Source organism: Zea mays, chromosome 2 (assembly GCF_902167145.1).
Source record: "Zea mays cultivar B73 chromosome 2, Zm-B73-REFERENCE-NAM-5.0, whole genome shotgun sequence".
Lineage (NCBI taxonomy): Eukaryota > Viridiplantae > Streptophyta > Magnoliopsida > Poales > Poaceae > Zea > Zea mays.
This window is the reverse complement of record NC_050097.1, coordinates 10,145,052-10,159,846: the sequence shown is the minus strand read 5'-3', so window position 1 is coordinate 10,159,846 and position 14,795 is coordinate 10,145,052. Positions and strand designations below refer to the sequence as shown.

Sequence of the window (14,795 nt, the reverse complement as noted above, 5' to 3'; positions counted from 1 at the left end):
ATGTCCGGTGTGCACCGGACTGTCCGGTGCGCCATCAAACAGACAGCCTCACCAAACGGCTAGTTTGGTGGTTGAGGCTATAAATAACCCCAACCACCCACCATTCATGGCATCCAAGTTTTCCACTTCCCAACTACTTACAAGAGCTCTAGCATTCAATTCTAGACACACCAAAGAGATCAAATTCTCTCCAAATTCCACACAACACCCTAGTGATTAGAGAGAGAGATTTGCTTATGTTCTTTCGAGCTCTTGCGCTTGGATTGCTTTCTTCTTTCTTGATTCTTTCTTGCGATCAAACTCACTTGTAATTGAGGCAAGAGACACCAATCTTGTGGTGGTCCTTGTAGGAACTTTGTGTTCCAAGTGATTGAGAAGAGAAAGCTCACTCGGTCCGAGTGATCGTTTGAGAGAGGGTAAGGGTTGAAAGAGACCCGGCCTTTGTGGCCTCCTCAACGGGGAGTAGGTTTGAGAGAACCGAACCTTGGTAAAACAAATCCGCGTGTCTCACTCGATTATTCGCTTGCGATTTGTTTTGCACCCTCTCTCGCGGACTCTATTATATTTCTAACGCTAACCCGGCTTGTAGTTGTGATTATTTTTGAGAATTTCAGTTTCGCCCTATTCACCCCCCTCTAGGCGACTTTCACTACCCATCTGAAGCTTGACGGGAAGTTGTTCGACAACACGCAGCAGGCCCCTACCTGGCGCGCCAACTGTCGGCGTTTCGACCCCGGGGGGTCCCTGGACCGACGAGTAAATTGTCGCTGCGTGTCCCAGCCCAGATGGGTCGGCGCGAGACGGGACACAAAGGGAGAGAACAGTAAGGGGAAACCGCATCCTTCGTGTTGTCCTGCGCCCAGGGCGGATGGATGCGCTTGCAGTAGGGGGTTACAAGCGTTCGCGTGGGAGAGAGAGAGGGCGAGAGCCTTATGCATCGGCCCGTTCTCCCGCGCGGCCAACCTTCTCGTGCGAGAGCCCTGGACCTTCCTTTTATAGGTGTAAGGAGAGGGTCCAGGCGTACAATGGGGGGTGTAGCAGTGTGCTAACGTGTCTAGCAGAGAGGAGCTAGAGCCCTAAGTACATATCGTCGTGGCAGTCAGAGAGGTTTTGGCACCCTGTTCATGTGATGTCGTGGCCATCGAAGGAGCGCTTGGGTCCTGTGGAAGGACAGCTGTCGGGGCTGTCGGATCCTTGCTGACGTCTCCTTGCTTCCGTAAGGGGCTGAGAGCCGCCGTCGTCATGGAGCACGCGGGGAACCATCATTACTTGTTTACCGGGGCAAGCCAGATGGGACGCCGGTCTTGTTCCCCGTAGCCTGAGCTAGCTAGGGGTAGGGTAATGATGGCCTTCCTTGTGACGTGGCGGGTCTGAGCCCGAGGTCGGGCGAGGCGGAGGCTCCTCCGAGGTCGAGGCTGAGTCCGAGCCCTGGGGTCGGGTGAGACGGAGTTCGCCTTCTGATGTCGAGGCTGAGTCCGAGCCCTGGGGTCGGGCGAGGCGGAGTCCGTCTTCCGGGGTCGAGGCTGAGTCCGAGCCCTGGGGTCGGGCGAGGCGGAGCTTCCCATGGCGCCCGAGGCTGGACTTAGCTGCTGTCAGCCTCACTCTGTCGAGTGGCACAACAGTCGGAGCGGCGCAGGCGGCGCTGTTTTCTTGTCAGATCGGTCAGTGGAGCGGCGAAGTGACTGCGGTCACTTCGGCTCTATCGACTGAAGAGCGTGCGTCAGGATAAGGTGTCAGGCGATCCTTGCATTAAATGCTCCTGCGATATGGTCGGTTGGCGTGACGATCTGGCCAAGGTTGCTTCTCCGCGAAGACTGGGCCTCGGGCGAGCCGAAGGTGTGTCCGTCGCTTGAGGGGCCCTCGGGCGAGAAGTGAATCCTCCGGGGTCGGCTGCCTTTGCCTGAGGCTGGGCTCGGGCGAGGCGGGATCGTGTCCTTTGAGCGGAGCCTTGGCCTGAATCGCGCCCATCAGGCCTTCGCAGCTTTGTGCTGATGGGGTTTACCAGCTGAGATTAGGAGTCTTGGGGGTACCCTAATTATGGTCCTCACACTTATACCAGTAGCAAACAACTTCAAAACATATCTGGCAAGTTTCCAACTATAAGGCAATTTGAAAATGAATCAATTCGAAAACCCAATAAAAGACAGCCCAGGCGACCAGTGTATCAGGCTTGATAATAGGATGTTGACCTGATCGGGTCTATATAGACTGCCCGCAGCGCCGCACGCTACCGCGCGCGCTCCCCTTGCATGGGGGCTACAGCCGCACGCTAGAGCCCGCAGCGCCGCACGCTACCGCGCACCCCACGCCGCGGTACTCCTCTCTCTCCCCCCAGCTGCAGCGCGCGCGCTCTCTCCCCCTACCACTGTTCCTGTGGACCCGACTCCAATTAATAGTAGAAGAAAAATTGATAGTAGATAAAAAGTAGGTATAGAAAATGATATTTTATATTGTAGTGGGGTATAGGGGGAGTATTTAGGGGAAACCACTGCGGGAGATGAAAAAGTAGGGGATACACTATTGAGGATGTGACCCAGAAAAGTAATATAGGGGGGAAATTTAGAGGGAACCGCTGCGGATAGCCTAAGGCGGCCTGACCATTGCGATACCGCTACCAGAACGCAAAACGAGCCATCCTACTTCCGTACGCCGGCGGGGTGAGATGGGCAAAGGCTGTGTGCCTTGTCTGCGGGGATGGGATGAGATTTAAATAAACCATGAATAAAGCATTAGATCAATTAAATTCTAACAATATAAACACACTGCAAAAATAAAACTACATGATTAGGATTATGCCCATCTATAGGAATATTATATAATTACATAAATGCACAAGAAATAACTATAAAATCTGCTTGGAACTATACACGCACAATTGGTTGGACGAGGATATGACCAGGATGACGGGAGTTTGACTGTATGTGGATTGTGCCTGACTGACTGTGGACTTCTAAAGTAGAAAGAGATTATATAGCTAGTGTTTCATTTATTTTGGGTTAGGCCAAGTGCTCAAGTTTATGTTTTTGGCCAACTTTATATTGGACATTTTTTATCTGTGGGTTAACGTTTATGGGTAAGGGTGGAAAGTTATAATACTTGTTTACCCATCGGGTGAAGGTTTTTACCAAAAAATAATGGTTAAAATAATTTACCTCACATATAGGGGTGAAAACGGTCAGAAACGATCGGTAAACACTAAAACCATGTTAGTTTTCATATTTGTCCTCGAAAATGAGATCGAAAATGGTAACTACGGAAACAAAAACGACATCGGTAATTCGAAAATATCGGAAACAAAAGTTCAGTACGAAAATTACACCGTTTACGATCGTAATTAGGGCTGGACGAAAAACTCGTAGCTCGTTAACTCGCTCGACTCGACTCAATAGTGGCTCGGCTCGACTCGACTCGTTTATAATTTGTAACGAGTTGAGCTTGTATTTCAACTCGTTACGATAACGAGCCAGCTCGAGCTGGCTCGCGAGCTGACTCGCGAGCCAAACGAGTTGAAGTAATTAGTCAAACTACAATAATCTTGGATCCAAAATAGTTAATCTTGTACTCTACTATAGTTAATCTTGTTCTTTGTTGAGTGTGAAATCTTAAGTTGCAAACTCTATTCTGTTTTTCTAAATAGATCTCCTTCTTTTCTTTTGCTACATGTTTTTATATCCGTTCGTAGACACTAGACATGGTATTATCGAGCTGGCTCACGAGCTAAACGAGCCAGCTCGAGTTGGCAAACGAGTCGAGCCGAGTTGGATCTTCAGCTCGTTAACATAACGAGTCGAGCCGAGCCAGCTCGTTATCTTAACGAGCCAACTCGAGTCGAGTCGAGCCGAGTCGAGCCAGCTCGATATCCGCCCCTAATCGTAATCTAAAATTCGATTAGTAAAAACTGTAATATGTACTCTCAATTGACTTCAAAAATTCACGCAAGACATACATTCATATAAAACTAGTAATAATATATAAGGTAAGAGGTCACAATAAATATATAAAGTAAGAAGTCATACAATAATAAAATCATTATTGTGTATATAAATAAAGTAGAATTAAGATGTGTATAATGATATAGCACTTACATTCTATTTGTACTTCTACTACTTAGTATAGTCAATATAATTAGTGTCCTCTTGGTCCTTCTCAAATTCTCTGCAAATTATAAATATATGTATCAAGAGTAATGATAACTAAGGAACACATAAGATTTATAAAAGTTTCAAACGATTCAAAATTATAAACCATTAGATAGATCTTGATTTTAGGAAATAATAAAATTAGTTTATATTTTTCTAAGCTAAGATGAATTTATTATAAATTTATAAAGACCAGTTGAGATTTAATAATTTACTGGAAAATACTGAATTTATCACCGACGGTAAAATACCGAATAAAAACGGTAATTTTTAGAAATGGTCGGAAGAGAACTAAACCATATTCGTTTCATTCCGAGGTTTTTTGTTGATTCCGTTTCTGTATTTTCAGTAACCGTTTCCGTTTAGACCTAAATTTCGGTAAAACTTTGAAAATGACTTCTGGTATTTTAAAATTACCGTTTCCATTTTCATCCCTACTCATGTACATATTTTAATAGAGGGTATCTGTTCACGGGTATCATTACTATCTCAACACAACACCGACACAACACGAAGCGTGGGGCAGGCAAGAGAGGTGAGAAGGAGTGGCCACTCCCGGACTATCTCACACATACACACACATAAAACCGCCTGTTTCGTTGGTTCGGCGGGGCGACGTTCCAGCTAAGGATTAAAATGGTAATCTAAACGGTTAAGGAAAATTTAATATTTTAAAATTGACATGTATAAAATTTAATGTTGATCTTTTTTATATTATCAAACACATTATTACAAATAAGAATAAAATATTACATAAATTGTTTTATATATTATTTGCTCACTACAACAAAAAAGTGAAAAAGTTACCGAATTTGTTTTCGAATCCATACCGAATTTTATATCTATCATTGGAGAAAATATACAATGAATTTAAGGTTTAACTTTTATGAATATTTATAAGCTCAATGTTAAAAACAAAAATACAAATATATATAGTATATTTTATATCTTATTTATTCGTAATCCAAGAAAAATGATAAAAAAACTGATTACCCAATAAATAGTACGGCAATGGTTGCGACAAGAGGGCAGCGGCTGACGGGACAGTGGGCCGGCATCACATTCCCATGCGTCACATCCCTGGATTGAGGCACCCGGCAGCGCTTATTAATCCTTCCTGCCTGTAAAGCTTTTATGTTTCTACTTTTATTGGTCAACAGCAGTAGTAATGAATTGGGTCTAACCGGTAAATAAACCGAAGTGGGGAGGTGCTGTTTGGTTGGTGTGCTATGCTACTACATTGCTAATCCCTGTTGAGAAACCCTAAAAGGAGTTTAATGGGCTAATACCGAAACTGCCCTTAGTGGTATACAAGTTATATATATGTATCTATACCTCTCATAATAAAAATAGACAGAAAGAGCTTATATCCACTGTGTCTCTTGTTCCTCTCTGTGTTGGGTTGTTGGGAAGGGAACAGGCTTCTACAACTTCTCACGTCCCTACTGTTGTTGGGAGGGTTCGGAGTCCGGATCGGAGATCTGCGACAACTACGTTGTTCAACACGTCATCAGCATTGTTCTACCTCGACTCGTGGATCCAATCGGCAACGACTCTCCACCACGCCGGCAGGTCCTCCGGCCTTACCGAACTGTCCTACGCGACAGCCTTCGCTCATGTTCGTCGAGAAACGCGGTATGAAATCTCGATCCGCGATTTACTTTTCGACGTTAAAAAAATGCTTCGTCGTCGTTTTTGTCGCCGGCCTCGGACACGCACTGCAGCACCAACGCTTGCTGCGGGCCTCGCACGCGTCCCTGCACGCGTCGTGCTGTCCATCCTTGATTCCCTATGCGCATTGCATGTCCCCATTGTAAATTTGGAGGCCGCTCTCTGACGTAGCGTGCAACCTCGTTCCTTTGTCGGGTTACTCCGGCACCACCGCTGGTTGGCGTGGGGACGTATGTTGCGCAGCTGGTTTTTTTCTTTTCTCCTTGCATGGCGGTTAGACTGACTGCAGCGGTCGATACTACCGCCCCCTCCCCTTGCATGTCGGCTGTAGGGGGCACCCTATGGCCGCAGCGGTACCCCCTACAGCGCCCCTACGTGTCGGTCCTCTTCTCTCTCCATCCAGATCTAGCATGTCACTGTTCATCACCCTAAACATTGTGCTGTGGGTCTACGAGTAATTGTTAGTAGATAAAAAATTGGTAGTTGGTATAGAAAATGATATTTTATAGTGGTAGTGGGGTATAGGGGGAGTATTTAGAGGGAACCGCTGCGGGAGATGAAAAAATAGGGGGGAAAAGTGATATAGGGGGGAAAATTTAGAGGTAACGGTTGCAGATAGCCTTAGGCTAACTGCAACACTGCCCCCTTGGCAGCCCCTCCCCTTGCATGTCGCCTGTAGGGGGCACTCTACGGCCGCAGCGGTGCCCCCTACAGCGCCACCTACGCGCCGACCCCCTTCTCTCTCCCCCTAGATCTAACGTGTCACTGTTCATCCCCAAACACTGTGCTGTGGGTCCACGAGTAATTGTTAGTAGATAAAAAATTGATAGTTGATATAGAAAATGATATTTTATAGTTGTAGTGGGGTATAGGGGGAGTATTTAGGGGGAACCGCTGCGGGAGATGAAAAAATAGGGGGGACAATAGGGGAAAAAGTGATATAGGGGGAAAAATTTAGGGGTAACGCTTGCGGATAGCCTTAGACTGTGTTCAGCGGTTCCCCCTAAATTTGTCCCCCTATATCCCACTCACGTGCCACGTCAGCAATCTCTCTCCCCCTATATCTCCACGCTCTACAGCGGTTCCCCCTATAACAATCCTCTATACCCCACCACACCAATATTATATACTTTCCTCATCAACTAACTCAACTACCATGAAATATTAAAATTATTTTTATTTATTATTTGCATAGTACACGGGCGAATTTTGGTCCACATGTAATTAGCAAACTTCATAATTACAATTAATACGTTAGTATAAATACGGTACAATTTGATGTATTTTTATAAATAAAAATTCCCATTCTTCTAGTACACGACACGAGTGGCTTGCACGACACGACTAGCTTCTACCGGAAGCCACGACCGCCTGGCTTCCTTCACACACCTAAGTCACATATAAATAAGGTACCCTGGGTACCTGCTCCACTCATCTACACACTCACCTCTTCTACATCATCCGCCATTTCATAAGAACACCGTAGTACGTACTCGTAGTTTAGGTCGTCATGGACTCATTGAAAAGCCTTCTGTTGTCCTCGTCATCCGACGATTCCGACGATGAGATTGAGACCTTGTTGCTTGCCCAACATGTTGAGCACCTTGTACAAGGAGACACGAGCACGCGCCGTAGGCGCTCCTCATTGCCTCGCCGAGTCATCCATAGGGACCACGCTGCTGGAGAAAATCTCATCAAACATCACTACTTCGGACCTAATCCTGTGTATCCATCACATGTTTTTCGTCGAAGGTACATTTCCTAAGTTATGATTTTACTTTCATTTGTAGGTTTGTTTTGTTAATTTTTTGGTTTAATTTCGTTTATAGGTTTCGGATGCATCGTCCTTTGTTTCTACGTATCCTTCGTGTCGTTCAGCGAGAAGACGAATACTTCACTATTCGTTGTGATGCAACAGGTTTAGCAGGGCTTGGTCCATTGCAAAAAGTTTGTGCTGCATTGCGTATTCTTGCGTACGGGTTACCCACCGATGCGGTAGATGAGTACATACAGATTGGACAAACTACCGCTAGGGACTGCCTTATCCGTTTTTGTCGCGCAATCATATCTTCGTTTAGCGAACGATACCTTCGTATCCCTAACCACGACGACATTGCTCGCATACTACGTGTAAACGCCGACAGGGGGTTTCCTGGTATGCTAGGCTCTATCGATTGTATGCATTGGGAATGGCGCAACTGTCCTACTGCATGGCGTGGACAGTTTTGTGGGCGCAATTCTAGGCCAACAATGATACTAGAGGCAGTCGCTGGGTACGATTTGTGGATTTGGCATGCCTTCTTTGGAATGCCTGGTACCAACAATGATCTCAACGTGCTTCATCGGTCACCTGTGTTTGATCCGTTACGTAATGGGACGATGCCACCAGTGCACTTCACTATTAATGGGACTACTTACAATTTCGGATACTACTTAGCAGATGGCATATATCCAAATTGGCCTACCTTTGTAAAAGCTATTCGCCACACATATGAGGAGAAAAAGGTTCACTTTACAACCAAGCAAGAGAGTTGTCGAAAAGACATTGAGCGAGCTTTTGGAGTTTTGCAGGCAAGGTGGGCTGTTCTACGTGGACCTGCTTATGGTTGGGATCGTAATCACCTCGCTGAGATGATGACTGCTTGCATTATTATGCACAACATGATTGTCGAGGACGAAGGAGATGGTGTAGTTAATGTCGACTTCATTGGCCCCTCAGGGCCGCCTGAACCGTGCAACAATACCGGTGAGGGCCGCAACGAGTGGCTGAACAATCATATCCGCTCCGAGTTACCCAACGATCCGGACCTGGACATCACTTGTCAGGCAACATACTTGTCTTTACAGCACGACCTCATAGAACACCTCTGGGCTCGTCGAGGCGCCATGGGTTGATGCATTTTTTCCGAATTATGTGCTACACCAATGTTGTTTACTTTTAATTATGAACTAAATGATGTGTACCAGGATTAGTAGTCGTATGTGCTTTGTATGTCCGTAGTTCAGAAGTCATGGTTCCTTGTAAGTGTAATGGCTCTGGTACAAATAAGTTTGATTATGTTTCCTAACCTCAAGTAATGTATCATAATCCTTATTATCAATATCAATAATGTCAAATTAAACAATGTTCAAAAACCAAGCTGATTAACTCAAACAACTAACGAATTGTTCAACCAGTCTAAAATAGACATGTCCAAACACAGAGGAGCACGGTTCGCCGATACAAAGGTGACAAACACCTTATCAAATACAGTATTACTCGTCACACAGGATCGTTGATGAAATATTCCATTAAACCTTGTTTCATCGCCGTGTATACAGCTCTCATCTCTTCTGGTAAAGCATCCATATCCATGGCAAAAAGTTTGTTGAGCTCTTCAACCTTTTGCTTCCTATCTTCCATCATCAATTTTTTTTACTGCACTTCTATTTCCTTGGACTGAACCTCCAACTTCTTCAGTTCAACTTCCTTCATGAACTCAATGTTCTGTTGTTTCAGCTCTGATTTTTCTTCACTTTGCTTCAATCTTGCTATCTGAATGTCATGGATTCTTGACAGGTAGTCTGTAGATTCGGATGCACTGGACATTGACTTCTTCCGTGATGATTTCGTTGAGTCACGTCCTAATGGTCTCTTGCCTTTTGAACCACCTTCATCAGTGTGTACTTCATTAACAGAACCAGTAGGTGTAAGACTACGTACTGGCTCGGTCCCCGCATTGCCTCTCCAGGGGCTGCCATGAACCATGGCATCCCATTTGGGTTCGTTTTTCAGGCGAGTCCAGCAGTGCATGAAATGGAATGGCTTTTTCTGTGATGTTGCATACAAAGTTGCAGCTTTCGAAGTCTACACAAGATGTATTACCACTTGTCAGTGCACAAATAACATTACGTTCACATCTAGCATGAACATACATTTACTTTTACAAGTGAATATAACTGTACCTTGTCGTTATCTGTAAGGCCACTTTGGTTTTCCCTGAGGACTCTTGCGTAGAATCCGGCAAATTTCCCTGTTTCAGCTCTTATTTTGTCCCACCTGCTGCTGAGAGCCCTATTAAGTCTCATTGGAAACTCACCTCTAAGTTCATTGTACCTTTTCTCTATTCTAGCCCACAAACCCTCCTTCCTCTGCCCTGTGCTAATCACTGGGTCACTACTAATCTCTAACCATGTTTTGCAAAGCAACAGGTCTTCATCAGGTTTGAAGTTCTGTTCCTTCGTCCTCCTAAATGTCCCTGGTGTATCTGACGGCTTGCTAGGGCTGTTTACTTCCTGGACGCTGTGTTCTGCTTCGGATTCAAATGGTATAGGGTCAGTCTGGTTGGGAACATGGGTGGGCACCGGTGGACATGGAATGGGTGGTACCATTTGTGGTGGACCGAAACATGTTTGTGTAGGAGGACCCCCAGGAGTTGTCATACCAAAATATGGGTTCCATGGTGTACGAAATGTATATCCAGATGGGTCATTAGGTCCCTGGGACCAGGTAGGATTTGTCATATGGGAATTTGAAGGATTAGTAAATGTTGAAGCCTGTGTTGGGTCGAACCCTTGGGGCTGCCACATCTGAGGATCCCACAAGGGTGGGGGGAAAATTTGGTTACCTGTATTGGGGCTGGTAGCAGGTGGTCGATAAGGAGTGTTTGAGTTGTTGTCAGCCATTCTGGAATGAAATACATAAATACATTAAGTTGGACAACACATAACAAACTTGAACTGTAAACGTCAGACTTTAAAGCATTGCAAATCAGCTTCAGACATTACGAACAACAGGATGAAGCATTGGAAATTAGTTGACTACAAAAGGATAAAGCATCCCAGAACAGGTTCGTACAAAAGTAAGATAAGCTGGAACCGTTCTTACATCGGTTACTGCAAGCATCAAACACATACCACACAGGTTCCTACTTTATTTGGATGCATTAGTACTACTACGACCAGGTTCTACGTACCATTATTACAGGTTCCAAATGCTATACCTAGTGGACCTGTCGGAATCGTAGGAGTCATTGTCACTGGCTTCATACAATTCTGGTGAGGATGGGGGAGTGAAAGTTATTTGTCTAGGCACGGGCTTGGCATCCTGAGCAAGGTTAATTTGTTCCTCCATCCTAACCTTCTCTGGGTCAGACCTTGCTTTGCTCTCAATTGCATCTTGCTCCATCAGGTCTACCTCTTTTTGAATAGCAAGTAGAGCATTCAGAAGGTAATGCTCGTCACCCAAATGACGGAAAGCCTCTTCTAAAAAGGTCCTAATATTGACTGCACGACTTTCCACTGAGGAAGTAAGATTGAGGACCAAGTTTTGCACCAGTTTGACATCATGGCTGCTCATCTTGTTTTCAATCGTCAAGCACTTCCTCCTTGGCTAGACAAGGTGCATAGATCAAAAAATTAGGGGCACTTCGGTTACTATTTGGGTAAATTCAAGTGTTAATGTCAGTTAGGAAACAAAAGTTGGTACCAATGCAATAAACAAATGTGAAACAGTTACAAACTAAACAATTGTTACAATTTACCAACAATTGTTGGTTGCAATGTGTATGCCCTGTAAATTAATTGATCACAGTATCCATGCCTGGGTGAATATGTTCGTGGCTTCTAATAAAATGAACTTGCACAACAAACATGGGAGCACAGACTTCAGACATGGACAGTACACTTAACAAGTTGATTATAAACAAATAACTAAAGCGAAAAAGGATTTAGAACCTCAGTTAGTTGAAGTGGACGTCAAATAATGAAATAAATATTTGAAGCTGCATAATAAGTGAAGGTTTCGTTAGTTGCATGCAATGTTTACTGATGTATCAAACAAAGGGGTTGTATGTTAACTAAGTGGAGTTCATAAACAGAGTAACTTATTAGAATGCAAAAAAAGGGATATGCATCAAACAAAGGGGTTGTCATGAGGAAATGAACGGTAATTCGTGCTTAGTTGTTGGCATTCCAATATGAACAATGAATTGTGTACCAGCAAGACTGAGCAATGAACATACAACTGACATGAGCACATATTATTTGAGCTGATCGACTTAGGTGCTTGAACAAACAATAAGCACGCCACGATGACGACTATGAAAATCACACCCGACTCTTCGTGTTGTATCGTATGCTCGAAAAACTATTAGGCTTGCACATGCTCTACAAGATAACGACGGATCAGGTAAGTGTAAAAGCCTAACAATAGGCGATGGGGACAACCAGTAAACCCTAACTGGCCAAATCGCCATGAACAAATTAATCCAGCTACTAAATCAAGTACATGTACATGTAAACGGTACGGTTTAAAGACACGGAGATGTTTTTGGGTCACGGATTGAATCCGACATGAAAAACTGGGAGGAGAGAAAGGGGCGTACCTTCGACGTCGCAGCTCGAAAGAAGCAGATCTGGTGAGCGTCGATGTGTCGCCGATTGGAATATGTCGCCTTGACGTGAGTCCCGCAGACGACGAACTGGCGTGCGAACACGACCGACGGCGGCGTCTTCGCACGGATCGACCGGGTCGCCGCTCGGCGAAGCTGCCCAGGGGATCCGCGTGGACGACGACGTCTGCTGCTCGCCGCCCGGAGCAAGGCAAATCAATCGCGGCGGATGGCGGATCCACGGCAAATATCTCCGGCGGTGGTGCGGTGTCCGTGGAGTCGCCTGGAGCTCGCTCCTCGGAGTTTTCCGACCGCGCGGGCTTCTCTGGGAAGCTAGCAACCGGAGGGCACACGAGCGCCGTAGCGTGCCCATCCATTTAGCGGGAGAGAGAAGGAATCGGGAGGGGAGAGGAGGAGGAGGAAGAAGGCGGTGAAGAGAATAGGGGCGCACTGTAGCCCCTTAAACGGCTACAGTGTTAGGGGAGGGGAGTGGTAGTGGCGTCCGTTGAACACAGTCTTAGAGACGTGCGGTTGGAAAGATAATGTGCTGCATGCAACGATGGGCTCCACCATGCCTCGTGCCTTGCATGGTGCCCCGTGCCTTGCATGGTGGTTGGAAAGGTAATCCGCATGCAACGATGGGCTCCACCACGCTTGGCCGCTGGATATGATTTTGCAGCCGTTGTGATGCGTGAAGAAAGGAGCTAGCAGTTAAAAAAAAGACCTCACCATCTTGCATGCACGCATAGACTCGTCAAATAGGCTGCGCTTAAAGTGCATGCGTCGAGCAGGAATGCGCAGTTGACGATTTCTGTGGTCTACTGTTATGAGATTAGTTACTTTCGGCTGTAATAAATATTTATTTGTTTATTATTTTTTACTACCATATTTCCTCCCAGGCGTGCATAAGGATAGATTTTTTATGAATTTGTTTAGTATTATTTAGTGCACATTTAATTTTGTATGTATTATTTATTTTGTGTTTCATGTTGAAAACAATAAAAATGCATGTTTATGATTTTTTATACGTTTCTGTCGGAGAGGAAATCTCCCCGGGCGGGTGGCGGATTGCACCCGCCCTAAATCCTGAAGAGATGAGGGGCCTAAGCGTTTTGCTTGCTACGAGGCTGGTGGATCAACACACGAGAGCACACGAGGGTTTAGAGTGGTTCGGGCCACCGGAGCGTAATACCCTACTCTACTGTGTGATGTATTGCTTGGAGCTTGTATGAACTTATGAGTGTCTGCTTAAAGCTAGGTCTGAGAGCCCCCTTGTAACGTCGTATGCCTTCCCTTTTATAGCTGAAGGGGGGCATGCACAAAATGACTGGGCCCCGACATGTGGGCCCAGGGACATAAAGAATATAGTGCTTGGATCCTCTAATGTCTATTGCCGAGACAATCTTCTTGTGCCCTGGCGCTCGAGGTCTGCGTATCCTTGGCGTACAGGGGAAGCTTCTTGCGGAAGAGAAGATGAGTATAGCGCGCCGCTCGGCACGGGCGCACTGTTTGCCAACAGACCCAGCAGGCGCGCCGCCTGCTGGATGACCTTGACGCCGCCTGCCAGCGGATGGGACGGGACGCATTAAATGCTGAGTGGGCACGTCACCCGTCAGCGCAGTGGCAGGTGGCGCATCTTTTCCTCAATAAATGCAGGGGCTGCACGACTTCTCGTCAGGTTCGGCCCGGTAGCTTATGTTATGGGCCACAAGCAGCGGGTCTCCGCCTGAGCGGGAAATGGAGGGCAAGGCCCGCACACGTGTCAGCACTGGACCCCTGCACACACCAGGGTCCTTCTCGTTCCGGGACCCTGCTGGAGTTCGGACCTACCCGGAGGCTCCGGACTTATATGTATATAGGGGTCCAGTGTCCTTCTGTGGGGGTCCGGACTTACTGAGGTGTGGTGTCTTTCCTTGCCACGTGACGCCCTTTGGCCTGCCCATCCGGTGGGGTCAGGCGCCGTCCTCCGTGTGGCTAGGAGACGTCGCATGGGTGCGGTGTCTTTATGCTGTAGAAGAGGGTACCCCTGATTTTGGGTACCGACAGTTTCGTATATCATTTTATTCTATTTTATTTATGTAAATAGAATAATGCACGTACAACCATTTAAATTTATGTTATGGATAATTGGCACGCCTAATTAACCTGGAGTTAATTTTGCGTGACAGGTAGGCCCGAGCAAAAAGAACCGGAACCGAACTAACCGAGCCGAAGGAACCGAAATGAAATTCGGTTATGGTTTTTTGAGAACCGAAATAAATGAGATATTTTCGGTTCTGCACTCCAAAGAACCGAAAAAACCGAAAGAACCGAAAGTACCAGATTCAATTTGTGACATGTGTTTGTAACTTTGGATGTTGTTTTATTGACTTATGTTGAACCTCTAATCATCCATGTATTATCTATGAAATTTTGGTCATTGTGCACTTGTGGTTGTTTGTGGGGAGATGTTGCTGAAATTTCTCACAAAAGTTGTCGTTATTCAGAATTTTAGAGTGGTTGTTACAGTTCGGTTAGAATCGAAGAACCGAGAACCGAACTAGTCGATCTGGTTTCTTTATCTTGCTATTTCGGTTCTAGTTTTTGAAGAACCGAATTTCTATAAGAACCGAGG

The 14,795-nt window shown here is 45.8% G+C and overlaps 1 protein-coding gene across 1 annotated transcript; it reads left to right on the top strand.

The window, feature by feature from the left end:
- Nucleotides 1-7,243: 7,243 nt before the first annotated feature.
- On the top strand, nt 7,244-8,910 carry LOC111590840 (uncharacterized). The gene is made up of 2 exons (XM_023301726.2): nt 7,244-7,562; nt 7,640-8,910. Exons 1-2 carry the CDS (start codon nt 7,321-7,323, stop codon nt 8,703-8,705), a joined length of 1,308 nt encoding a protein of 435 aa, XP_023157494.1. The 5' UTR covers nt 7,244-7,320; the 3' UTR covers nt 8,706-8,910.
- The last annotated feature ends 5,885 nt before the right edge of the window (nt 8,911-14,795 follow it).

Excerpts from the sequence above, each read along its gene's own strand:
- LOC111590840 (XM_023301726.2), top strand. The coding sequence starts at position 7,321 with ATGGACTCATTGAAAAGCCTTCTGTTGTCCTCGTCATCCGACGATTCC. Across the intron at positions 7,563-7,639 it reads TCACATGTTTTTCGTCGAAG|GTTTCGGATGCATCGTCCTT; the intron begins GTACATTTCCTA and ends TTTCGTTTATAG.